This window comes from Bombyx mandarina, chromosome 23 (genome assembly GCF_030267445.1).
Source record: "Bombyx mandarina strain Sakado chromosome 23, ASM3026744v2".
Taxonomy (NCBI): Eukaryota; Metazoa; Arthropoda; class Insecta; order Lepidoptera; family Bombycidae; genus Bombyx; species Bombyx mandarina.
Window position 1 is genome coordinate 2,066,076 of NC_143229.1, and position 27,840 is coordinate 2,093,915.

The following is a 27,840-nucleotide window of genomic DNA, read 5'->3' on the forward strand; positions in this document are numbered from 1 at the left end:
GGGCAGCCGTTGTAACTATACTAAGACCTTAGAACTCATATCTCAAGGTGAGTGGCGGCATTTACGTTATAGATGTCTATGGGCTCCGGTAACCACTTAACAGCAGGTGGGCCGTGAGCTCGTCCACCCATTTAAACAAAAACAAAAAAAAAACTTATTAAACTTAATTATAGTCGAATTTCGACTACCGGGGAACCACTAGTTATTTATAACTTTAGATCGACGAATGAAACCTTGGTCCGGTACTGTGGATACATGAAGGGCTATTATTCCCAATCATTATTTTTAATGCATTCATAGGCAGACGAGTATACGGCCCACGTGATGGTAAACGGATACAGTGGCTCATGGACGTCAGCGACGCCAGGAGCAGAGCCAAGTCGCTGCCTTCTGCTGAGTATCCTACGCAAGCCTCGTTTTTTTGATTGCCTTTGTAGGCAGACGAGCATACGGCCCACCTGATGGTAAGTGGTCACCGTCGTTCATGGACGTCAGCAATGCCAGGGGCAGAGCCAAGCCGCTGCCTACCTTTAAGTACTCTCCGCAAGCTTCTCGTTTTTGGCTTTCCTCATAAACTAACCGCCAAGTAATACTCCAACATGAAATACGGACTATAAATGCTCTTTCTAGTCAGATAAAGGTGCATGGAAATTAAAATATATAGTTGTACCGACAAAAAAAAACAACAAAATTTATAAATTGATATGTCTTCTTTTATTGTATGTATAAGTGTTCTATTTACAACAAATTGATCGGATGTACACGTAAAAATCGACTCTAAGCACATACAACACGATCTCAATTGTAAAAAAATTGCTTAGTAAATTTTTCTTATAGGTACACATACATACTTCACTAAGTCTAACACAGATCTACGTATCTACAAACAAAAAAATTCATTTCACATAATTTACATTAAAAAAAAAAACGTGAGGATGACTGATAATATTTTAATCGTAATTATAAAACAAAATATATTAGCCTTTTTTTTTATTAACACAACTGCCAGATAGTGTTGCTAGAACACTAAAAATACTATAAATTAACAATAATTGCCTAAAACTGTAAGTTTTGTGACTAACGCAAAAAAAAACACTTTTTGGGTTTCAACCTTCTGATATTTCATCAATGCTTTAAAAAGTGTATCTAACATTCATTTAATAGATTGAAAACTTAATTTTATAAGCTTAAAGGATGTCCAAGCACTGCTGTGTGAATATGTACCTATATCAATACAAAACAAATCCGGTAGTTATGAACGAGTGGTTACAGACAACCCTACATCGGTGAAGGAATAACATCGTGTAATTAAAGTGAAACCCGCAAAATTATTATTTGCGTAATTACTGGTGGTAGGACCTGTTGTGAGTCCGCGCGGGTAGGTACCACCACCTAGCCTATTTCTGCCGTGAAGCAGTAATGCGTTTCGGTTTGAAGGGTGGGACAGCCGTTGTAACTATACTGAGATCTTAGAACTTATATCTCAAGGTGGGTGGCGCATTTACGTTGTAGATGTCCATGGGCGCCAGTAACCACGTAACATCAGGTGGGCTGTGAGCTCGTCCACCCATCTAAGCAATAAAAAAAAATTTAAAAAATTCTATATAAACAACACAGAAGATAATCAAAATTCAAAATCATCCCCATTAAAGATAAAAATGAGAATTGGCTTTCAAAATTATCGGTTTAATAATTATTTATGTTTTGTTTATTTATTGCATCTGAAAATGAACTGGCTTAGGGCTCATATGACGTTAACTGTTTACCGGAGTCCATAGACATCGCTGCACAAACGTCATCATTCGCCTTGAGACATGAGGTTGAGTCCCATGAGTCCCAATTGTACTATAAAACGGCTAACTTATCCTTCAAACCAAAACGTCGTCCTGCCACCAGTAATTAGCTAACATAATATATTCTTCCTTTGACGTTTATTACGCGAGGCTATGTTAATAGGAGGAATGTTAATAAATATTCCTTCATCGTAGAAGACATTTGTGAGCATTTGTCAAAAACGTATTTCATAAAAAAAATTTGGTACCCGCCTGCGGGATTCGAACATCGGCACAGTCGCATCGCTGCGATACCAGACGTCTTATCCTTTAGGCCAGGACGACTTCAAACTCCTTAGACTAAGAGTTTAAAGCGATATCTTGGTAAAAAATTTGACGAAACGGAGGCAATTACATTTTTAAACGCTCAGTTCATTCAGATGCAGACAACAGCAAACTATTCATATCTCGTGTTTTTACTCAAACTTACAAACAAAACATACAACTAATAACCTTATCGTAATGGAATAAAACATAACACTACAATCGATATTACAAGGAATCGATACAACTATATTTACAAATACACTAATACGTATGTATTTACATAATTTGATATATTTCCAAATCACATTAAAGACAACACTACAAAGACTAAAGCCATCAATCGACTTATTACATAGCTGCTCATTAATACTCGTGTATCAAAAAAAACTATTTATAAAATGTATTAAATCATAAACTTAATAAAAACAATATAAATTTGTACCTAAGTTAATCGAAATACTAGTGAAATTGCTGATACTTAGTAAAATATTTACGATTCTTCCAAAAACAAATGTAACAAATAGGTACCTATAGGCTTCTTTCGTAATAAAAATATATATTAAAAAAAAAACTTTTACATAACATATCTTGCATTCTTAGTATTTTTATTAAACGCAAAATTTTCAAAGTAAGTCACCGACACATTTAATCCCTAATTCGATAATAAATCAATAAAACAAAAGATTTACGCGGAGATGTTTTTCTTTTTTTAATTTGGTAACACTTTTTGTCGTAAGAACAACAACAAAAAAATCAATCGCCAAAAACAAATACCTATCCATGTTACAGAGACTAGTCCGAATAACTCTTTGGTAGATGTTACTTATTATAACTTAAAAATAAACTTTTACATGAAGATTGTTTGTCACAAATTTGTATGCGATTTTAGTTCTATTTCTAGAGCACGCATTAATCTAATTTTTGGAACGTCGAAATTAGTGTCAAAATAATTCTGAAATTCGATCTTAGCCACCTACCGAGTGTAATTGTTCAGTATCTTGACAATCCAGAGACTTACGAAGACTCAAAAAAAATCATTGAATTCGATCCAGCCGTTTAGTGACACGCACGTACATATTACATAATGAATATTATTATTTTTATTCAGAACATATTCACGAAATTTTGTTGTACTAAGAAAAAAATGTTTTTTTTTTACATAAAAAAAATGGTAAATCTATGTTTAAATTAATAATAAATAAGATTAATCTAAATGTCGAGTTTTCGGTGGTTATTGTCGAACATCGATCATTGGGCAAAAATTTGCGCCTAATTAAAACACATATTGGAACGAAGTTCCTTATCGCGCGTTGTGAAAGGGGGCTAGACGGAAAAAATTCTTACGAAAAGTTGTCACGACACTTTTTAGATCCGTCATTCTGACCAATCAACGTGTAGGCGCTTATCGCGTGACATTGCTCGTATCCGATTGGTCCGCGTAATGAGTACAGTTTCTCGAGATAGCGTTTCAACAATAGTAATTTAGTTCATAGTATTGTTTTTTTCTTCTTCATAATGCCGTAATTTATTATTATAACTTTAAAAAAAAATTACAATTCCTTCACTAATTAATCGAAAGGAACTTCGTTCCATCCGGGTGTCCCTTGACACCTCTGAAGTTTTTTATATATAAGAACTGCCGTGCTGGTCCACGGACAGCAGCACGTGTTCAGTAGAAAACTAATATCTGCACTGTGTGAGCAATAACAACTATAGTCAAACCGGAACGCATCACGATACAGCAGTGACAAGCGACGGACGGAGGTATCGACCCGTGCGGGCTTACATCCAATTCATTTATACACATCTATATACAATACAAAATTACATAATATTTTACAAAAACAAACATTTATCTATACTACACTCGTACTACCTTCGTTCTTAACAAATACATTAAATATTTGGATCTATTGTAAATTTGAAATCATGGACACCCTATAGGCCTTGAAAAAAAATTGAAACAACACTTAAATTCTAGGACACTTTATTTTTTTTTGTCTATAGTCCTCGCAAAAACACCGATATGTCGTGCTTGACTTTCGTCAGTGCATTTGTTTATAACATAATTTTTTCAGCACAGTTTTTATTTTTTATTCTAGCAATTTCGTTTTAGCTGTCAACTGTCAAAAGTAAATAGACCGTGTACAATGTACAATAAAATGAATTAATTATTCAAGAAAACCAATCTCATTTCCAGAATGTAAGTTACAATTAGTAATAATTATTTATTCATTCGAAATTTGTTCTTATTCAGTCTCGCTGTGACTTTTTTTCCTACCTATGCTAATAGCCTTGAGAAGCTATTTCAGCTTCTTAACGTGTAGGTGAGCTCACGGAGCTCAAACCGGGAGTGTTGCTAACACTGGCCCTAGTAAGAGCAGTGCTTCGCAGTATCTACCACCAAATCGGAAACGCGACCCACTGAGAAGATCCAGCTAGAAACTCAGTGGGCTGTGTCTGTGGGTTAATTCACTCGTCGAGCCCTTCGTCGCAAGCGACGGGTTCAGCGAGGGCGGTGACCGATGCTTGTGGTACTTAAAAGCACTGTTAATGGATCGGGAGGATCCGTAATGACAACCGCTGTGACGAAACACAATGCACGCTAATGTCTTCAGCGTTTATGGGCAAACTGAACTTCACTAATGCTTTCAGAGTATCAATATCACTACTACGTGGCTAATATCAATGCATTTTACAAACAAACAAACAAAATTCGAGCTTTGTTTTTATAATAGTATATATCCAAATAAAATGACAATTGAAATCACAAACACAATTGTCAGTACAACTGTCAATACAAGAAACTAACTCATTTGACAATTGTGTTTGTGATTTCAATTGTCAAACGAGTTATTTTCCTTTTAACCACTTATTTCAATTTTCCTATTAAAGATTACAGCGCAAATCATTTATTGAATTCATTCCGCTATGAAAAGTTGCTAATTACACTACCTCCAGTTCTGTAAAAAAAAAATTGACTATGATTTCCCCAATTTTATTGTTTCATATCAAATTCGTGCATGAATCAAAAATCAAGTCGATCATCTTGTTTATTCTAAATAAATAGTATATTATGTACTTATATTTACACTTATATTTAAAAATAAATAACGTAACACTATAATATTGATAAGCAAAGTAATAATTTCATTATGGCACTCTTTTGTTTGGGTAGAAGATATATTTCAAGACTTAGGTTTTTTTTAAATTCTAAATAAATAAAAATCCATTTCTGCTAGTGAATCAATAAATTTTAAATTAATGAACGTTTTCCATTTTAAATATATGTAATTAATCCATTTTTTAACATACATTATGAATGTAATATCTAATTATTTATTCATTCACTTACAAATACTATAATTTAACCATATTAATATAAATTGATTTCGTAATACAAAATTAATTGATTTCCAATATTATATAGATGCGTTAATGTACCAAAAGACGATCTATGAATCTAGATACACGACTATAGATTCTACAGTAATGCTTTATTCTGAAACAATCGAATTTAACCCTACATACCCTGGTAATAGGGACGAATTCCCATTTCAATATCTCATACAGCCTTCTCTCCGTTTTATTGTCCACACCAATCGTTGGGCGGTATTTGAAGCTCTCTTACAAAAATGATACAAATTAAATCGTTTCATTTTACGTTTCCCTGGCAACAATTCGGGTACATAGTTGGCAAATGTAATATCTCTTTATTCGCGGGGTGTATGTTCCGTAAATATGCCGCGTATACAGAAACCGTTAATTTGAAATGGTAATTTTAATTGTCATATAAATTAATTATTTAAAAATATACTATATGTACTGAGCAATAAGGTTGATTTCTTTCTGTTTGTTTACATTATCAAAAACGTCAATCGCGGCGAAAGACGCTTCCGTCAAAGGAACCAATACAGCGACGACAAAATTTAACAGCATACTTTAGGCATAGTTGTGATAAGGTCTATTTTCTTTTCTATATTAATTCATTTGACGACGCGTTTACAAAGGACATTTGGTTGGATACGTACATATTGGAATCCTTTTTATCAATATGTATGTACCGATATGAGCCGGAATGAGGCGTTCGCTCCTGGCCTTTTCATTTTTCATTATTATAATTTTTTTTTAATTGTATTTTTGACTTGTTTTTTCGTTTATTGTAAATATTTTTACTTATTTAAAAAAAAAAAAAGTAAATATTTGTGAAAAAACAAAAACCCGCTGAGTTTGTTTCGCCGGTTCTTCTCAGGACTGCGGCTTTTTTTGGAACCGGTGGTAGAGTTAACATGGTTATTTATATTTTGACATTCAACAAGTGTGTTATACTGACATCTAAGTTGAAATAAATGATTTGGAATTTGAATTTGATATACCGATTAGATTCGCGAATAAAGCAATCTTTAGCCGCGAATGAAGAATTGGTTCGCATTTTTTATCCGTGAAAATGCGAAGGAAGCGCGAATAGAGAGCTATTACTGTACGTAACTTCAGTAGATGAAAACATAGTTATTCTCGAACAACTTTAAAATCAAAAGCGCATTTGAAGTAATGTCCAAGGCCAACAGGCACTATTTCATTATTATGTTTGTTTTATAAAAGTGCTTCAAATTCCGACCACAACTAACCCTTTAATATCGTCAATTATTATATTTAAAAAGTGACCATCTTCGTTTGATTTTAATCGTAAAAAAATATTAACTACTTATTGTTAAAACGTTTACCGTCAAACATTTTTTCAATTACAACAGAACGTACGCATCAATTAATGACCACATCCACACACATCCGAGTGACATTAGAAATGACATTTCACTGTTAAATAATTAATAAATAAATCGAAATGTCATCTCGTCACAACAAAACTCTAGTGTCACAAACAATATTGACACTCGTCAATATCAAACCTGTCAATGTTCCAGTACTACTAGCTGATTGAAGTCTTTTTCGTGGCGATTTCTAGAAAATTCCACAAACTTTATCTAACTAAGTAGATCTCCTTCTAATAGACAATTATTATTTTTCCGTTCGTTTTAATTGAAACCCAATGGTTTCTCATTCGGAGCTGGGGCTTAACTAGTTCGCACTTCCCTTCCTCAAGCAGCGGGACACATCACCTCCATTTATAGTGAAGATCTTGACATTGACAATGACTATAGACAATTATTATTTTCCGTCCGTTTAAATTGAAACCCAATAGTTTCTCATTCGGGGCAGGGATATATCTCAGTCGCTCTTCCCCCCCCCCCCCTTAAACAAGACTCATTATTCCCATTTATGGTCGAGATCTTGACTATAAATACTAGTGATTCTTAGAGTTTAGCTGAAACACCGGGCCTAATACAGAGCTAGGAGTGGTCCCACGTACCGCGCTAGAGGGCGCCGATGTCGGGGTAGGCGTGCGGCACGCCGGCCCCCGCCTCCCGGTACTGCAGCGGGTCGGCGCGGAACTCCACGGGGCGGAGCGCCATGTGCCCGTAGGCGGAGGCGAAGCGCCCCACGCAGGCCGAGCGCTGCGCCATGTGCTGCGCGTCCGCTGACAGCATCTCCGTGTTGGTGCACTCCGGACACTTGAACTTCTTACGGGGTGTAACCTGGATTGAACAAAAAAAAATGTGTGGCGTCGTGAGACACCGGATAGGAACGAAATTCCTTATAATAAAAATACTAATTTTAAGTTCTATTCGAGGTATAAAGAAAATAAAACTGGAGCTTTCGCAACAACCCACGGTCATTCGGTAACGTGCGAACTTATTGTGGTACACTTCATTCACGGTTGTTTGCATAAGAGTTAGTGTATTGCGCAAACGAACGCTCTGAGCTCGTGGTCAATGAATGATAAAAAAATATGTTAGTTTTTGTACGTTATTACAAAGTTAAGCCGTACACTGTGTGCTCTACTAATAAAAATCTTACGTTACGGACGTTTTTTCCCGGTTAGGGTACCCCTCCGCGTCGTCCCATAAGGAAATTTGTTCCAAAAACAAGCTTTTTTTTATTACTTCGATAGGTGAACGAGTGAGGAGTTTGGGAGGTTTAAAAAAAAACTTTATTTTGTTACACGCTGAATTTATTTATCCTTTACAAGAGTCTCGTGTTACACGAACAGAACTAATGTTATGAGCTTGAAGATTGATGTCGAACTCTCAAGTTTAGGAGTTTCAAGGAGAAAGATTTCTTTTATTACTTAGATGGTTGACGAGCTCACAGCCCACTTGATGTTAAGTGGTTACTGGAGCCCATAGACATCTACAACTTAAATGCGCTACCCACCTCGAGATATAAGTTCTAAGGTCTCAGTATATTTACAACGGCTGCCCCGCCCTTCAAACCGAAACGCATTACTGCTTCACGGCAGAAATAGGCAGGGCGGTGGTACCTACCCGTGCGGGCTCATAAGACGTTCCACCACCCATAAAACATTCGACACCTTCGCAAATACATTTTATCTAAAAGGATCTTATTTAGACTTTATTATTACTTGGACGAGTGAAGTGATCAATCGAAGACATCACAATCGTATATTATTCATCACTACATAGTATAAAACAAAGTCGCTTCCTCTGTCCCTATATCCCTATGTATGCTTAAATCTTTAAAACTACGCAACGGATTTTGATGCGGTTCTTTTTAATACATAGAGCGATTGAAGGGGAAGGTTTATATGTATAATAACATCCATTAAATAGTGGAGAAATTTATAATAAACTACAGTTTACGAAGCAAAGTCGTCGTGGCCTAAGGGATAAGACGTCCGGTGCATTCGTGTTGAGCGATGCACCGCTGTTCGAATCTCGCAGGCGGGTACCAATTTTTCTAATGAAATACGTACTCAAAACTGTTCACAATTGACTTCCACGGTGAAGGAATTAACATCGTGTAATAAAAATGAAACCCGCAAAATTATAATTTGCGTAATTACTGGTGGTAGGACCTCTTGTGAGTCTGCGCGGGTAGGTACCACCGCCCTGCCTATTTCTGCCGTGAAGCAGTAATGCGTTTCGGTTTGAAGGATGAGGCAGCTGTTGTAACTATACTTGATACCTTAGAACTTATATCTCAAGGTGGGTGGCGCATTTACGTCGTAGATGTCTATGGGCTCCAGTAACCACTTAACATCAGGTGGGCTGTGAGCTCGTCCAACCATCTAGCAATAAAAAAAAAGCGAAGCGAGGACGGGTCGCTAGTCTATTATAACTATAACTTCACGAGTGAAATATGTGTCATTAGAAAAAAATCTGTTAACATTACCAATGTTCAGGAGCTAAAGTTAGTCAATCCTTTCCACCAATAATTCCACAAACTGGCATTCGCATACTTAAAAAATCTCATAATCCTACCATTTGACACGGTCAATTGCCAATCAACTTTTAACAAAGCCAACCATGGTTTGTTTGTTTCCTATGAAAAAAAGCAATGCATCACGAATAAAAAACCCTTAGTAGATTCCGAAAAATCTCACCTTAATTGGAGGTTTTCTGGTCACGTTAGCAACGAGGAAGTTCATGGCTATGTCTTCGCAATTGAAGTTGTCGTCCACCCACGTTCTGATCTCGGACGGCATCTTATACGTGTAGTACCAGGACCAGATCTTGTGGTGGAACGCGGCTCCGGTTAAAACCTGGAAAAGTATTTCGCAAAATCATTCTTCCTGATCGCCTTTCGTAAAGGCACTTAATTGTAGCACAAGCCAGCTTTGCCCGTCAAGGGAGCTCACGCGTTGAGTAATCCCATAACATGCTATGAGCAGTAATCACCATTTCTTCGCCTATTTACACCATGACTTATCTCTAAAAATAGGTTGCGAAGTAACTTTGTAATCTATGCAGCCCTTCTACCGGAAACATGCTTTCATTACAATCTAATCGAGTCATTGACTTCACCTCTCATTTATCTAAAGACCTACCAGATATTTTAACGGCCGTCTGGTGTAGTGGTAGGTGACATGGTCACTACACAAGGGGGTCGCGGGTTCGAATCCCGCCAAGGGAAGATATTTGTATGATAAATATAAATGTCTTTTCCAGGGTTATGGATGTATATTAAATATATGTATGTGTATAATAAAAATCTTACATTTATTTCCGTTATCTGGTGCCTGTAACACAAGTTCTTTTCGAACTTATCACGGGACCAGTTAACGTGGCGTGATTGTTAGTAAATATTTATTATATTTATTTATTTCATGTATAACGTTTACAGTCCAAACGTAATTGCAGAGGCATCAAACACTAAGTTAAAGACCTCCTAATCTAATCTACTAAGTCTACGATAGCGTAAAGATGTCATCTAAGATAAAGCATTCGTCGGGTCGTTGACTCGCCAACACTTTTTTTTTTTGCTTGCCTATCCTAGTAACCATAAGGAGTTACACTAGGTTTACCTAACGTGTAGGCGAGCTCCGGGGAATTTGCTAACAAGGTTTGCTAACTAGCCCTAGGATGGGCAGGGCTTCGCTGATTCTAATACCGGATCGGAATCGCAACCCACTGAGAAAATCCGGCAAAAACTCAGTGAACCACTATTATAGAGCCGTCACCAGACGCTACGAAACGATCAAACGGTGAACCTTTTAAATGAGATTAGAGAGACAATCAGCGATTGGGTCGTTAGATTTAAGAGATTTCAATCTCAGAATTCACTCTTAAGCTTAGAGCCAATTTGCGAATAAAATAGATGGTAAACGCAGCGTGCTCGTTTCGCTTGTGATTTACACTGATCGTGTTCCTTGGCGTCGTAATAATCATTTATTATCTTAAAGTATTGTAAACAAATACGTAACTATGTAGTTAAAATAATAAACGAAGATTACAAAATCGATTATTCAAATTAACGGGTTCTTTAAACGGTATTCTGTCGGGGAATATTTGGAACTAAATAAATTTTAAATCGTGGTAAGAACCCGTTAAACAACAGTGTGCGTAATGAAGACAGCCGTGAAAGTTTCAAACAATTCGTAATCAACTTAAGATCGCTAGACAATCGGAGCTGAATCGCCAATTACTACACCGCTGTACTCAGACATAGCCCAGAGTGGGTTCTTACGTAAAACTACCCCCACCAGCTAAGCTAAAGATTTTGACTTTGACGTATTGAAAAACCAGAAGTATTTTGATTTGGGCCGAAGAATCCATTATCATAGGCGTATCTTATACAAAATACGAACTTGATACCATACGATGCGAATGCGAATTTTTTAAAGGCCATCGCATTCGGCCCGCTTGTCGGTGAATGTTTACCAGCGGCACAACCAATCAGGCTTATGTGCCTCATTCATTATTAGGTATATTAATAGGTGCTGTTCTATTAGTAATTTCCTAAACGAATGAATACCAATCGAATGTTAGCCATGGCTTATCTAGTCCCGACCAGCCCAAACTTAGCTGTGCGTATCATATACTAGCACGTTGATACAGAGGTCCTCTAAATGAGTGCAGTAGGGAGACTTCGAACACGGATGGTGGGACATCGCGACCCTCAAACACTACATGATGGTCACGACCACTCAGTTAAGAGACAGAAGAACTTGTCCTGTATCTATTTGAGATCGGTTGCGTCGCGCTCTGCCAGCACGACGGCAATAAGTCGTTTGGTATAAACAAAAGTGACACACCAAACATAAAGCGGTCTCGACACAAACATTCATTCAAATTGAGCCAATTGTAGCGAACTAAAGGTCAAATCTTAATTAGCCCCTTCTTTAGAACGTGTCCAGATTGTACGCACATCTCACAATCATTGGTCAGTTTAATCTTGTCGTTATTTTAAAGTATAAACATATAGATTGATTGATTACTACGCCAATGAGCCAACGAATTGAGGGCCGGTTGGTTCGTCATCATATGTTAAGTTTCTGAACGTCAAAAGGTCAGCGAACGACGTCCGCCATGACACGTTTTATCTTTCAAATCTAGCCGCCAAGAGCAACACATCAATTTTATATTTCTCTAATATGTATTAAGTATTTCATTTGTCATATAAAGGTAAAATAAATATCTTAAAACAATAAATACAGTCCACGCTCAATTATCACAACGCAACATTTTCACATGTTGCGATATCCCTGCCTACACTCCACCGGCTGGAAAACGCAACATTTGTGGTTCCGACACGGCGAATCGAACCTGGGTGAGAGCCAGGTGTCCAATGAACGTAACCATTATTATTTCAGATGAATCAAATACTTTATGTCGGTCACCAACGCCTAAGGTGTCGATATTTGAATATTTTTTCCGACTACCGTCTAATTCAATACATTGTTTTACAGGGTAATAAAAGTAGCTTCAGTTATATCTACGACTTTTGGAAACCGAATAAATATATATTATATTAAACTCTTGAGCGCACAAGACCAAACGTGTTAGAAACGAAACAATAACTTTATAAATAGTTTGGTTTTATTTACTCTCGAAGGGCAGACCCTCTGACGTCAGAGCATCACGATGATGTTATTTTTATAGCTCGTGTCTATTTCGATTTTCCCGAATTACGAGTCTTTATTTGAACTAAACCTACGAGCAGTTAAGGAAACAGGTCACTTTACGATATGTATCGACTTTGACTATCCATCTATCACCGAATGAGCTGTGAGTTTGTCCGCTAATAAGGATCAATAAGAAAACATTGTCAATAGCTATCCCGCAAACGTATATAGAACGCAAAAAAAAACCTCTATCTGAAATCTCAGCAAAGTTTCTCATCATATGAGAGATTGGCGTTGGAAAACACACTGACCGACGAAAAAGTAAAAGTTTACTTAAACCGCTTTTACATCTCGCATACGAAATGGTAAGTTATTGGTACTGTTTTGCTCAGACACAGTCCTTTTTGGCCATTCAGCCATTTCGACTACGTATGGAAAAAAATGTATCACACAAAAAAGGCTACAAACAAAAATGAATTTTAATGTACTCACCATAGAAATCTGATTAGTCCATTCGCTGTGGTAACGCCAAGAATTAGTCGCGTTATCCCAGAGATGGAGCCTCGAAGGGAACCCGACGATCCGGTCCGGAAACTCACGCCATACGTCGAAACTGAAACCAGAGGGGGTCGAACATTTTTTTGGGGGCATCAAGAGATAAAGCAGCTCAAGACCCAATACTTATTAAGCAGTTACCGGACCCCTACCCACTAAAGCCGATACTCATTTATTTACTTGAAAACAAACAACTTTAAAACATATTTTGTGGTCGTCGTGGCCTAACGGATAAGACGTCCGGTGCATTCGTGTTGAAGCGATTCACCGGTGTTCGAATCCCGCAGGCGGGTACCAATTTTTCTAATGAAATACGTACTCAACAAATGTTCACGATTGACTTCCACGGTGAAGGAATAACATCGTGTAATAAAAATGAAACTCGCAAAATTATAATTTGCGTTATTACTGGTGGTAGGACCTCTTGTGAGTCCGCACGGGTAGGTACCACCGCCCCGCCTATTTCTGCCGTGAAGCAGTAATGCGTTTTTGTTTGAAGGGTGGGGCAGCTGTTGTGACTATACTGAGACCTTAGAACTATATCTCAAGGTGTGTGGCGCATTTACGTTGTAGATGTCTATGGGCTCCAGTAACCACTTAACATCAGGTGGGCTGTGAGCTCGTCCACACAGCTAAGCAATAAAAAAAAAAAAAAAAAAATATTGTAAGGCCGTTTTTAGAAGGGTTACCAAAACTATATCATAACGTGAAAGTTATCACTCGCCTTGAAATATGAGGTCTAAGTCTCAATGAGGGCTCTCCTATCCTTCAAGCCGGAAAATAAGAGCACTTAGTAACAGCTATAAGCAGGATGATAGTACTTATCGGGGGCGACATACATCCTGCATCCTGCTCCCTATGATCGAAAGCATTCATTTGATTTAGATGGTATTTCTAATGCCATAGCGTACCAGATAATAGCTTATGTAATACATTTATCTCGTCTTAACTGGTCATTTAATTTAACCCCAAATGACGTCACACGCACTGAATAAAATAAAAGAAATAGTTTCCCGGTACCCTATTGAGTTTATAAACAAACGTATGATCTTTATTTTATTAGCGTTGGTGAAGAAACTAGCACGTCCCATTTGATGTTTAAGCGAATGTGATAAAATAAACGCAGCATAAGTATTGCTGCAAAGTACCCTTACAATCGTTGTTTTTTATTTTTTTGGGTTAAAGAAATAGTAGTGGCCCTGAGGCATTTCCAGTTTCACCAGGACAGGTAGACGAGCAGGGTCTCAGCCAGGAGGGGCGGGATTTGCTAATAGCTGCCCGAGCGCTTCCAGAGGAGACCTAGAAGTCGTCGTGGCCTTAGGATAAGACGTCCGATGCATTCGTATCCAGCGATGCATCGGTGTTCGAATCCCGCAGGCGGGTACCCATTTTTCTAATGAAATACGTACTTAACAAATGTTCACGATTGACTTTCACGGTGAAGGAATAGCATCGTGTAATAAAAATCAAACCCGCAAAATTATAATTTGCGTAATCACTGGTGGCAGGACCTCTTGTGAGTCCGCGTGGGTAGGTACCACCACCCTGCCTATTTCTGCGGTGAAGCAGTAATGCGTTTCGGTTTGCAGGATGGGGCAGCCGTTGTAACTATACTGAGACCTTAGAACTTATATCTCGAGGTGGGTGGCGCGTTTACGTTGTAGATGTCTATGGGCTCCAGTAACCACTTAAAACCAGGTGGGCTGTGAGCTCGTCCACCCATCTAAGCAATAAATTTCGTTCAAAAAATAAAAACTTTAATGTTCATGTGACGACAAATAGCAATAATTCGCGTTAAAACTCACGATAATTATTTAAGGTCGTTCGATAATGACACTTTAAGGTCAACGGCGCGCGAATCGATACATTACCACAACAAAAAGCCCGTAGTAATTTAAAACACATTCGCCGAATTATGGGGAAAACAATAACTTTTGATTTTTTTCGTGATTTCGTACTAAATATTGCCTTGGCTTTTTTTTTTTTTTGGTTCGAATCAGTTTCGAATTTATGTCCACTACCGCTAATCTATACATGTTAAAGTCGAATGTTCCCTGCAAACTCCGAAACGCTGGACCGATTTCGAGGAAATCCAGTTTTTTTTTTCCTTGTAAGCAGACGAGCATACCAACCTGATGGTGAGTGGTTGCCGTCGCCCATGAACTTCGGCAATGCCAAAGGCGGAGCCAGGCCGTAGCCTATCGTTAAGTACCCCACAAGCCTCTTTTGAAATGTGTTTAGTGCGAGTTTTTAACTTCACGATCGCGTAAAAGTTAACTCAAATTTGTATGGAGTTGGAACAGCGGCCCTACGTTAAGCCTAGCGGGTGACGGAGCTCCCGCGATGCTTGGTAGCGATTTGCCACCAAAGCGAGCCAATTTTGACCAGTACATACAGTTTGAGTTTGACTTAGCTTATTAAGGAAGTTTTAAATCTTAAAACATTTACTTTGCTATCGATATCATCTATTTTGGTGATTATAAATTCGAGTGGAATGGATTAGGCTAAAATTATTACAGTCCGGGTACATTCAGCACACGAAGTCACAGATATAATGACGGTAGGTATTTTCAAAGCCGTAGTGGAAATAACGTACACTCTAACATAAATACAGATAGAGCACAAACCATTAACCCGTAACCTAAGATAAAATCGCGTTCCCCAAGGTTGTTGACTTCGCGCATCGGCTGATTGACAACATTACTGTGTTACATTGCGTTTCGAAAACCAGTAGACATAATATATTGTTAAAAAACTAAAACAAAACACGCTTAAATAAAAATCTAACTAACAATTTATTTCATTTTTTATTTACCCTATTGATACTGGTGAGGATATCAGGGCGAAGTTATAAAATAACTGTATTTTTACGCCGGTAAGAATAACGCCATCTGTCGTCGAACAGCAGAAACGAATATCAAAAGAACTAGTGTAATCGAGAACGCTCGAGAAGTGCAACGCCATCTACTAACAAAAAGCGGAAACACATATCGAAACTACTCGACCTGTCAGGAATGTTCTCGATAATTGTAGAGATGTTGTATCGACTATAAAAGCGTTGCAGAGATGACACGAAAGCAGTTGGTAATCGGATCTACTCGAAACGAAACATCGAACGGAACACCTGAAGCGAAGCGGAAGAAGTGAATTAAGAATTTTAAAATGTTCTGTAAGTGTTCTAAGTGTTAAATAGAGTTTTAATTTGTACTTCGGTGGTAGTTTTATTTATCCCGAACCCCAGCGCGTAACAGCATTGTCATCGGTCCTTGATGTCGTAAAATATTCAAATTAATCAGACGTCTTAAAGTTGTTGAGAATGACGTTCAAAGATTTCGTTATATACAAACTTAAGTACATAAGCTAATAAAAGCGTGTTAAAATAAGTTTTCGATCGCCCAATTTTGATTTTTTTGTCCTACCTAAGCTTGAGAGGCCTTGAGAGGCTATTTCAGCATAACCTTAACTATAGTAGAATTATTTTGTCGGTGCAGTTTGGGTCATAAAACATAGCCCGGCTAAGGTGGTGAGCATGTTGCGCGGGCGCAACGCCATTATCCATAAAAACAAATGAGTTATCGAAGGCAGGTACACCACGGCGGCGGGCGGTATACGAAGGGTGGTGAGACATTGTTATTTTATGAGTCATTTGTTGTACTTACCTGCAAATTATAGTACATATGTCGAAGAGAAATGTGTTTTAAGCATTCGCTCTCTGTATTTCCTTAGTGGCACAATGGCTACTTCTTTGTTTTGTACCAAAACGGCAGAATTTATTCAAAATAATATTTGCACGTGTTGTTATCAACAATGTGTTAAATTTTTTAACTGAAATGAAAATAGATCCCGAAAATTTACAAAGTGTTAATTTCTGCCGTTCTCGTTAACTTGCTGCGGCGATATGTGGTGTAAGTGTTCGATTAGTGATTTTTACTTTCATTTTTATCACGAACCCACAAAATGATAAAACTAAATACACTATCGATAGCGCTTATCGAAAACAATAATGCGCATCACTATGCCCCCGTCCATAAGGCTCGTGGGTGGAAGAGAGAGTGAAATATTTGCTTCACCGCTCCGATTTTTTGACCCAAACTGCACGGACATAATAATTCTACTATAGTAGGTGAGCTCACGGGGCTGAAACCTGTAGACGTTGCTAACACGAACCCTAGCAAGAGCCGTGCTTCCCAGAATCTACCACCGGATCGAAACGCGACCCACTGAGAAGATCCGGCGAGAAGCTCAGTGGGCTGTGTCTGTGGGTTAGTTCACTCGTCGAGCCCTTCGTCGCAAGCGACGGGTTCGACGACAACGATGACTGGTGCTTGAGGTTCATAAAAGCACCGTTAGTGGATCGGGAGGATCCGAAATGACGTGTTTGGAGCGACGTCGACTGCTTTCCATTCTGTCCGCAGGATCGGGAATGTAGTTACCGGCGGCCACGATGATAGGGTTCTCGTGTCGTGCCGCTTTATTGAAGTGATAATTTTGAGATACATCGTGTTGACAATGACAATCACTTACCTACCGTTTCGCCTATAATAATTACGAACACTATATACATATTATATTCAATAGTAAATGTTTAAACGGTGACAGTTTGACGGGCAGATCGCGTGACTCACAAACGTATTTCTGATTCGCTTTCGTTTTATACATATCAATGCGATACAGAGACAAGGTGTTCAGCCATAATATTTATGTTTCACTACGTTAATATTGTCACGCTAGCATGACTGCGGCGATAAATATAGATTATATCGACGGAAGAAAGTGGAATTGTCGTAACTAGAAAAACGTAAATTTACGGTAGAACCATAAAACTATTAAAAAAATTCATAACTCATATTATATTTATAGAGATAGCAAGTTGAAAAAAAAACATCAAAATTTTAATCGTAGGAAAATGTGACTCAAACCATACGAAGCTTTATTTTATTTATATGCACAAGAATATGTTGTGAACATGTTCTGAAAAAAAGTTATTTAGTCCAAAATGCAAGTTACGACATTTCTGTTTTCTCCCGTCGATATGAAACTACAGTTGAAATGAAGTTAAACTCACTTCATATTGTGACGGTAGCCATCGTACAACTTAAGATATTTGACAGATGCATTTTTTTATTTTTTTTTATAGCTTAGATGGATGGACGCATCAGTGGACGATGTAAACAGCAGGCTGGTAGAGACTGTCCGTACGGTAGGGTCCAAATTTTTCAAAACCCACCGTAAGAATAGACCTCAGAAACTATCCGACCGCACCCGAAACCTCATGGCTAGTCGACGTTTGATGACGCTCCAAACTTCGGAGGACGCTGAGTCATATAGGCAACTCAATAGACATATCATGAAGTCCTTGCGACACGACCTACGCTCCTTTAATACTCAGCGTATCAAAGAGACGATTGAGCGAAACCAAGGCTCTAAAGTGTTCGCAAGAGACGCTTCTATTGGGCAAAGCCAGCTGACGAAGCTGAAGACCGAAGATGGACGTGTAACGTCGAATAAGTCAGAGGTCCTGCGGGAGATAGAGAGGTTCTACGGGCAGCTGTTTACCTCGGTCTCCTCGGAACCTTGCGGTTCAGCTGCAGACCCTAGAGCCAAGCTAACCCGACACTACACCGAAGACATCCCGGACATCAGCCTGTACGAGATTAGGATGGCTCTCAAACAGCTTAAGAATAACAAGGCACCGGGCGAGGATGGAATTACTACGGAGCTTCTGAAAGCGGGCGGGACGCCGGTACTGAAAGTCCTTCAGAAGCTCTTCAATTCCTCTTTGCTCGATGGAAAACCGCCACAGGCATGGAACAGGGGTGTTGTGATCCTGTTCTTCAAAAAGGGTGACAAAATCTTATTGAAGAACTATAGGCCCATAGCACTGCTGAGCCATGTCTACAAGCTGTTCTCGAGTCATCACGAAGCGTCTCGAACGCAGGTTTGATGACTTCCAGCCTATCGAACAAGCCGGTTTCCGAAAAGGCTACAATACCATAGACCACATACATACGCTGCGGCAGATTGTACAGAAGACCGAAGAGTACAATCGGCCATTATGCTTAGCGTTTGTGGACTATGAGAAAGCCTTTGATTCCGTCGAAACATGGGCGGTCCTTAGATCTCTCCAGCGGTGCCGTATTGACCACCGGTACATCGAAGTATTGAAGTGTTTGTATAATAACGCCACCATGTCAGTCCGAGTACAGGAGCATTGCACGAAGGAAATCCCTGTAAAGAGAGAAGTGAGACAGGGAGATGTGATATCTCCGAAACTGTTTATTACTGCTCTGGAGGATTCCTTCAAGCTTCTGGAATGGCAAGGACTTTGCATCAATATTAACGGCGAATACATCACTCATCTTCGGTTTGCCGATGACATCGTGGTCATGGCAGAGTCGCTGGAAGATTTAGGGCGTATGCTCGGTGACCTCAGTAGGGTTTCTCAACAAGTGGGTCTTAAAATGAACATGGACAAAACAAAAATCATGTACAATGTCCATGTTGCACCCACCATAGTTACTGTTGGGAGCTCTACTCTTGAAGTTGTTGACGAATATATATACCTAGGACAGGCAGTAAGATTAGGTAGGTCCAACTTTGAGAGAGAGGTCAGTAGACGGATCCAACTCGGCTGGGCAGCGTTCGGTAAACTGCACAACGTCTTCTCGTCCAAAATACCTCAGTGCCTTAAGACAAAAGTGTACAACCAATGTGTGTTACCAGTGATGACTTACGGCTCGGAGACGTGGTGCTTCACTAGGGATCTTTTTAGAAGGCTCAAAGTCGCGCAGCGAGCTATGGAGAGGGCTATGCTCGGCATTTCTCTACGTGATCGAATCCGAAATGAGGAGATCCGTAGAAGAACGAAGGTTGCTGACATAGCCCGTAGAATTAGTGAACTGAAGTGGCAATGGGCCGGCCACATAGCACGAACAGAGGACGGTCGATGGGGCAGAAATATCCTGGAGTGGCGACCACGTACTGGCAAGCGCAGTGTGGGACGGCCACCTACTAGATGGACCGACGACCTAGTAAAAAGCGCTGGGTCTCGTTGGATGCAGGTGGCAATGGACCGGTCGCACTGGAAATCTATTTGAGAGGCCTATGTTCAGCAGTGGACGGCGATAGGCTGAAATGATGATGATGATGATGAGATGGATCGACGAGCTCACAGCCCACCTGGTGTTAAGTGGTTACTGGAGCCCATAGACATCTACAACGTAAATGCGCCACCCACCTCGAGATATAAGTTCTAAGGTCTCAGTATAGTTACAACGGCTACCCCACCCTTCGAACCGAAACGCATTACTGCTTCACGGCGGAAATAGGCGGGGTGGTGGTACCTACCCGTGCGGACTCACAGGAGATCCTACCACCAGTGATTGCGGACTCACAAGAGATCCTACCACCAGTGATGTCTGATGCCTGAATCGCGCTAACGACATTTTCAAGATTAGCCTACATATCGACGCTTGAAAGGCAAACGTGACTAAGCGACAATAACTGCTTTGTACATAAATGATAGGTAATAACCATATTCGATGCGCAAAAAATATATATTTCTAGGTCTATTAAAATCATTTCAATCGTACAGCTAGATTCGTTAAAATAGAAAAAAATTCAGTTATTTCAGCTTTAAATTGGTCTACTGTAAAGTTCACGCATTGACGCTTAGTCACGTTTGCCTTTCAAGCGCCGATATGTACATAACAATAATTCTTAAATATTACTTATATAAGCGGAACACATTTCTTTATGATATATGAAAAAAAAAACTATATTTTCTGTGGTATTTGCGAGTCGTAAACACCATTGAGACTGAAATTTTACGGTTTATTATTGTTCATTATAGATCGAGGGGTGTAAACTGTAAGGTTATTTAGTTTAAGAGACATTTCGGTTAACACGCGACATTTATCTTTTTAATTAAAAGTCCATTTTATTTGGTATTAGCATTCAACAGTTCGAACTTTTTAATTGAACTTTATTAAACTTTACTCTATTATAGTAGACAAAGGTTTTTTTTTGTTAAGAAATTTTTTCCAAATTTTTACTTTAAACAGCTCTCCTGTAGACGTGCAGAATAGTCACTTAAACCAAATAGCCTTTCACCCTTCGATATGTATAAACAAGTTCCAAACAATAATTGTCGAACTACCGAAGATGATCTTCCCTTTGTCTTTACTTCTCAAAGACTCAAATTTCTTACCTTGACTAGTATCTACCTATACTAGTACCTATGTAACAGAATCTTTCAACGCAATTCTCACCGAATTCAAAACATCAAATTTGAAAATTTGCTCACGCATCAAGTACCGATGACAATACAATAATTTTATTACTTTAGCTCAATATCTTAACGAGTACCATCAGGAAAAAAGGAACGATTAATTCCTAGTACAGCGTGTTCTTTTTTTGTTTTTGAACTCAAACATATTATTTATTTTGCTATTTGCTAGCAATCATGCTCTTTAAGGGTCATTAAACATTTTTACAAATACAAAGAAAGAAATATAACAAGTATTATAACATTAACCAAATGGTGTGGAGCGAAAACTTCCTTCGCATGTTGTATTCTCAAGTATTTTTAGTTTCTTAAGCTTGTTTACAAACAATAATCCAATGTCTTAATATCAATAAGCGCCCGTGGGACGGGTTATCTACTTTAATCCGTGTGGCTAATTCACATAAGTCCCAAAATAAAAAAAATCCTAAAAGTACTTACCCGAACTCCAGTTCGTCGGGCGTCAACATGACAATGTCATCGTCGATAGTCAACTGACATTCTGTTTCGATCTCGTCGTATGGAAAGAATCTGTTCGACAATTTGTTTTCTTTCGTCCGTATCACTTTTAACGGTTTATTGATAACCGGCCACTGGGCGGCTAAAACAAAATTTAATAGAGCATTAGATATTTATAAGAATATGCTTTACTGTGGATAATTTTAGAAGGCGTCGAGGCCTGCGGGATAAGACAAGCCCACTGCGTTTCTCGCGGAATCTTCTCAGTGGGTCGCGTTTCCGATCCGGTGGTAGATTCTGCGAAGCACTGCTCTGGCTAGAGCCAGTGTTAGCAACACTCCCGGTTTGAGACCCGTGAGCTCACCTACACGTCAAAGAGAAGCTGAAATAGCCTGTGAAGGCTATCAGCTAGGTAGGGAAAAAAGAGATAAGACATCCGTATCGAACGACGCAGCTGTGCCGGTGTGCGAATCCCGCAGGCAGGTACCAATTTTTCTAATGAAATACGTAGTCTCGTCTACCCCTCTTCTACAGCTATTGCCCTAAGCACATCATTACGGATCCTCCCGATCCATTAACGGTGCTTTTAGGTACCACAAGCACCGGTCACCGTCCTCGCCGAACCCGTCGCTTGCGACGAAGGGCGCGACGAGTAAATTAACCCATAGACACGGCCCACTGAGTTTCACGCCGGATCTTCTCAGTGACTCGCGTTTCCGATCCGGTGGTAGATTCTGTGAAGCACTGCTCTTATTGTCCTAAGCACGTCGTTACGGATCCTCCCGATCCATTAACGGCGCTTTTAGGTACCTCAAGAACCAGTCACCGTCCTCGCCAAACCCGTCACTTGCGACGAAAGACTCGTCGAGTAAATTAACCCATTGACACGGCCCACTGAGTTCTCGCCGGATCTTCTCAGTGGGTCGCGTTTCCGATCCGGTGGTAGATTCTGCGAAGCACTGCTCTTGCTAGGGCCAGCCTTAGCAACACCCCGGTTTGAGCCCCGTGAGCTCACCTAATAGCTCGGTGAATTTAGAATAACCAACTCTTCGAGGTTACTAAAATAGGTAGGAAACTGCTCTTACTAGGTCTAGTGTTAGCAAATTCGCTCAGACTAAGCCCGTGAGCTCACCTACCCGTCCGCGCGTGGCTTCAATAGCCTCTCAGGCTACCATCGAATAGGTAGGGAATAAAAAAAGCCAGGCGTGAGTAATGGAAAAAACGACTCCTCTCATAAATACATTAAGCAGTGCAGTTTAAGGATACATACAGTACAGCATATGAATTTTATAAATTAAATCTTATTGAAATTTAAAATTTCTAATATAACGACAAAATGCATAAGCATAGTTGCAGTTCCTTGCAGTTTCCACTAAAAACAACGGTTTGACTCACTCCGTATTTACATTCCAAGGCATCTGTTAATTAAACAGTGTGGAAATGTAAAACACGGTGTAGTCGAAATTCAATCTTATTGCTAAACGCATGAAAATCTATTTTCTGTTGTTTTTATTATCCATTGGATCGAAAACTGTTGTTTATCTGTTTGTTTTCCAGTGAAATGTGCGTTATACCACTAATTATAAGGTTGAAAGTTATCCCGCAAAATACATGTCGTATGCATTCCGCCGTGTTGTAACTTAGTACGGTGTGATTTTTATTTGCAGGTCTGCATTGATACATTGTTTTTATTTACATTCACTTTTTTCTAACCTAACTACAAAAAAATACACATAGCCCTCCTATTTTTAACTGGTGGTAAGACCTCATGTGAGTCCGCGCGGATAGGTACCACCACCCAGCTTATTTCTGCCGTGAAAGCAATAATGCGTTTCGGTTTGAAGGGTGGGGCAGCCGTTGTAACTATATTTGAGACCTTAGAACTTATATCTCAAGGTGGGTGGCGCATTTACATCGTATATGTTTATGGCCTTCAGTAACCACTTAACACCAGGTGGGACAGTACGGTTCCACTCTAACATGAAAAGAAAAATTCCCCAAAATTCTCTAATAACACGATACTTCTACAACACGATAACGAAATGTTAGTTTAAAATTATTTAAAAAAATTACATGCACTATGAAAATAATATATGGCAATATCCGAAATTTTTATTCTCAGCTGTGAGCATTTAGCATGACTACAGAGGTTTCACTTTGTTATGTCTGACACACTTGCCTGGGTTTTTATCTTATCACCATCTTGTCTTAACACCATACTTACTTACTAATTTTATTAGGTATCCTAACTAACAGTGCTACTACTTTTTAAATAATATCCTGATTTTAGGCACTGATTGTGATGTCTATTAAAGATTAGATTAGTAAATTATCAATGAGTATGAGTTTGAAAGATACTCACATGGTGGAGGCGCTTTTTTTTGGTTGTTCCATATGACAAGGATCTTGGCTAAGCTCGGGGTGCGGACTAGTTTCTTGACCAGCGTAAACAGACTTTCGACCCGGTCGTACGTTAATATGACCGCAGTAAAGCCTGGTGCTTTCGGCGCTGTCACTGGTAGGAATAGTGGATTCGATGGACCATACTGTAAAGTTAACAAATCATTATCATGGCTTTCCATATAATTTTAATATGTTAGTTCTTAAATTCTAGTGCATTTTTAGCAGAATGGGTCATGAAAATAATAAAATTTACATATATATTTAACTATTTCATTTTATAGCTTTTTAATAGCTCTAGATGAGGCTGACTGCCATTAAGATTTAATGGAACTCGATACACATCGTCCATCACAACATATAGACTGTCGGTTATCGTGAGGGCGAAGTAAGCCAGTAAAAAATACACCAAAAAATACGTTGTTTTTCTTCTGCTAAGTTAATCTAAGAAAATAATATTTTTCAAAAAGCTACTTTAAAGTTACCTTGTGCAATCAAACTTTTAATAATAGTAAAAATATAATGTACTTTACCAAATGTTCTGGCATGTTCCATTCTTCATATGTCCTAGCTGCCAATGGGAACACTTTCTCGTTAATTATTTCTAATGTTGCTAATGTTATCTTCTCTATACTCGCAAAGTATTTATCATAAACCCAACGCAATTGCCAAAACAATTCACCACGTCTCTCATTACTGACTGAACTGATGATCTTTAACAAATTCTTTATGTTATCTTCCGGTATGAACATTGCTATTCTATGCCAGTCTAAATGAGAATTGAATGGCATAACTACAGAATCCGATATAACCACTGGTATGCACTGAGAGGCAATAACATCCATTAATAATGAATGAGTAAGTCTTGCACTTCTTACAACCAAACAAAACAAGCCCTCTTTCAATATATCTGGGTAATTAAACTCACGGCCTGTGGTGTATTCACATCTTTTAGTGTAATCAAGTACATCCCCAGTTTTACATTCGTCGAGTAATAGTAAATCATTAGACGACGATGCAGTACTCTGTAAATCTTCAAGATAATTCTCAGGGATGTTAATTTGCGTTGATATTATCAGATAGTTTTTCTTTTTTGGTTGTGTATTATCAATATTTTCAGCAATTTGGCTGTACACTGGTACAGAAATGTCAAAGCCATAGCGGAAAGTCCATGTATTAAATCCAGCACCTGCTATAATTGCTTTTGAAGTATTGAGGTCGATGACTGGATTGTAATTAGGCGGTGATCCAGGCAGCATGTTGAACAGTAGGTGGTTTTCACCATTATTCCAACTGTTACAGAATTAATCATTTTTTAATAATATTGAAAAGTTATGAAAGTATCTTTTTAATGTATACACTAGTATTAAGTGGTAAACGATATAAATGATCAGAATTCCGCCACTGTGAGATAAGAGGATTTACTCTCATTTGTATAGAAAAATGGCATATTAGCAGTGTAAGTTAAAAAATTGCAGTTTCACAGCAGGAATAGGCAGGCTGGTTCTACCTATCTCTACAGATTTAACTTAAATTACTCTCTGTCAACAATAAATATCAACAAGATACTTAAACAAATAGAGACTTATTGGTCAACATAGCATTTCATGAATATATTTATACAACAAAACATACCATCAACTTATCTACATATATAAAAATGAATTGCTGTTTGTTAGTCTCGCTACAACTCGAGAACGGCTGGACCGATTTGGCGAATTTTGGTCTTGAATTATTTGTGGAAGTCCAGAGAAGGTTTAAAAGGTAGATAAATATGAAAAAGCTCGGAATTTAAGAAAAATAACAATTTTGTTTTTCCTTTTATTGTTTTAAGTTTATTTTATACAAAAGTTTAGGTTTTTTATTTATCGATTGAGGCACTACGAAGTCTGCCAGGTCAGCTAGTACTCAATAAATATCCATAATCTTGTCATATGATATACTCACTGAGAAAGAGATTGCAAAGCTTGTGACACTTCACTCTTAGAGAAACTTGCTTGATTTAATATGTCTATGCTAGGGACCAGCAAACACGCTTCCTCTGGGTTTGTCGTATAGTACTTGCTGTGTTTTATTGTATCTAATATCAAGTAAAATTCTCTAGAAAATTGCGATATTGAATTCCCATTCTCAGTCTGATAATCTTTTAACGGATAAATGTATATGGTTATCTTATCATGACCTCCTCTCCCGCATTTGTAGACGTCGAAGCAATCCCAATATGTACAATTCGCAGATCGAATCTGCGAAAACGGAGCATTGCGTGATAATACCACTTTGCTTCTTTTATTCAAATCAATAGACTCGTAAACACTAGTCCGCGGCAAAGGACCACTAAACGCATTGAACACCACTGTTAACACTAAAGATATCACTATAAACAAGAGCAGTCCCACAAAAAATCTATGATACAAAAAATTTCTATACGGTAAATACTTAGAATGCTTGCTCGCTTTCAACAGCAAGTCAGCAGCCATTTGTGATCTGAAACGTTATATTGATCCTGGCAATTCGTTTGCGGTACCCATTATTGATAATTCACTTATTTCTCATTCAAAAATGATAAAACACTTATCCCAGCTTCACCTAACTAACTTAAACGAAAGAAAATTGACGCACGACTGACAATAAAATTTGACAGCAATCAGATTCCAAATCGAAATGTCAAAATTTTAGCAAATTTTAGAACGCTGTTCACACTGCTGTTTCTAGCAATGGCCTGAAGTATTTTTCAAGACGTATTTATTTGCGATAACTTAATTTAGTGGTGGTAAAGTACTTTGTGTGTCTGCGAAAGTTCCTTTCTTTTATCCTAGCTATGTTCGTCATGAATTATTGAGTCATGCGTTCTTGTTTAAAGGAACAGCTGTTAAATAATAGAGTTAAATCTTTGTCATAGCCGAAATGGACTGCTAGTTGTAACCTTTATAGGCTCCGGTAATCACTTAACGTTAAGTAGAATGTGATTTGGGTATTATCTACTAGAGCAAAAAAGTTTAATGCTTATCATAGGATGCAATTTTGTATTGTTTATATGATCCACGCCAGCTGACTTAACCTAATAGGTGTGTGGCTTTAATAAAGAATTAAAAAAAAAAGATGCACGCCCAGACATTAAATAAAATAATTATAAATCCACATGAAAAACGGATGAAAAATGTACATAATTATTAATATTAAATGCTCTTCTAAAAAGAAAAAGAACAATAATAATAAGAAGTTTAATAAGGCAATTAATAGAGAAAGGGCAAATAGAAGCAGTATCTCGATAAGTTCAAGTCAAACTGTATCTTTTAATTATTAATGACTAACCATTTAATGGTTTGGTAATTAATTAAAAGGTTTGGTCTATCTTAATAGATCTCTCAAAGTATGGGTAATAATAGTACACTACAACATACCTGTTGTATCTTTTTCGAAATGTTTTTACATACACATCATTCCATTTTTTTTCCCTACCTATGCTGATAGCCTTGAGAGACTATTTCAGCTTCACCCTAACGTGAGTAGGTGAGCTCACGGAGCTCAAACCGGAGTGTTGCTAACACTGACCCTAGCAAGAGCAGTGCTTCGGAGAATCTACCAACGGATCGGAAACGCGACCCACTGAGAAGATCCGA

At 38.4% G+C, this 27,840-nt stretch overlaps 1 protein-coding gene across 1 annotated transcript; it reads right to left on the reverse strand.

The window, feature by feature from the left end:
• Positions 1–691: 691 nt before the first annotated feature.
• On the reverse strand, positions 692–26,853 carry sotv (exostosin glycosyltransferase sotv). Its single transcript, XM_028179787.2, has 7 exons — positions 26,168–26,853; positions 24,754–25,513; positions 24,183–24,366; positions 21,803–21,962; positions 13,015–13,135; positions 9,562–9,720; positions 692–7,693 (listed from the first exon to the last, which is right to left on the reverse strand). Exons 1-7 carry the CDS (start codon positions 26,695–26,697, stop codon positions 7,472–7,474), a joined length of 2,136 nt encoding a protein of 711 aa, XP_028035588.2. The 5' UTR covers positions 26,698–26,853; the 3' UTR covers positions 692–7,471.
• Positions 26,854–27,840: the final 987 nt, after the last annotated feature.

Excerpts from the sequence above, each read along its gene's own strand:
- sotv (XM_028179787.2), bottom strand. The coding sequence starts at position 26,697 with ATGGCTGCTGACTTGCTGTTGAAAGCGAGCAAGCATTCTAAGTATTTA. Across the intron at positions 21,963-24,182 it reads AAAAAAAGCGCCTCCACCAT|CCGCCCAGTGGCCGGTTATC; the intron begins GTGAGTATCTTT and ends ATTTTGTTTTAG. Across the intron at positions 7,694-9,561 it reads CCAGAAAACCTCCAATTAAG|GTTACACCCCGTAAGAAGTT; the intron begins GTGAGATTTTTC and ends TGTTCAATCCAG.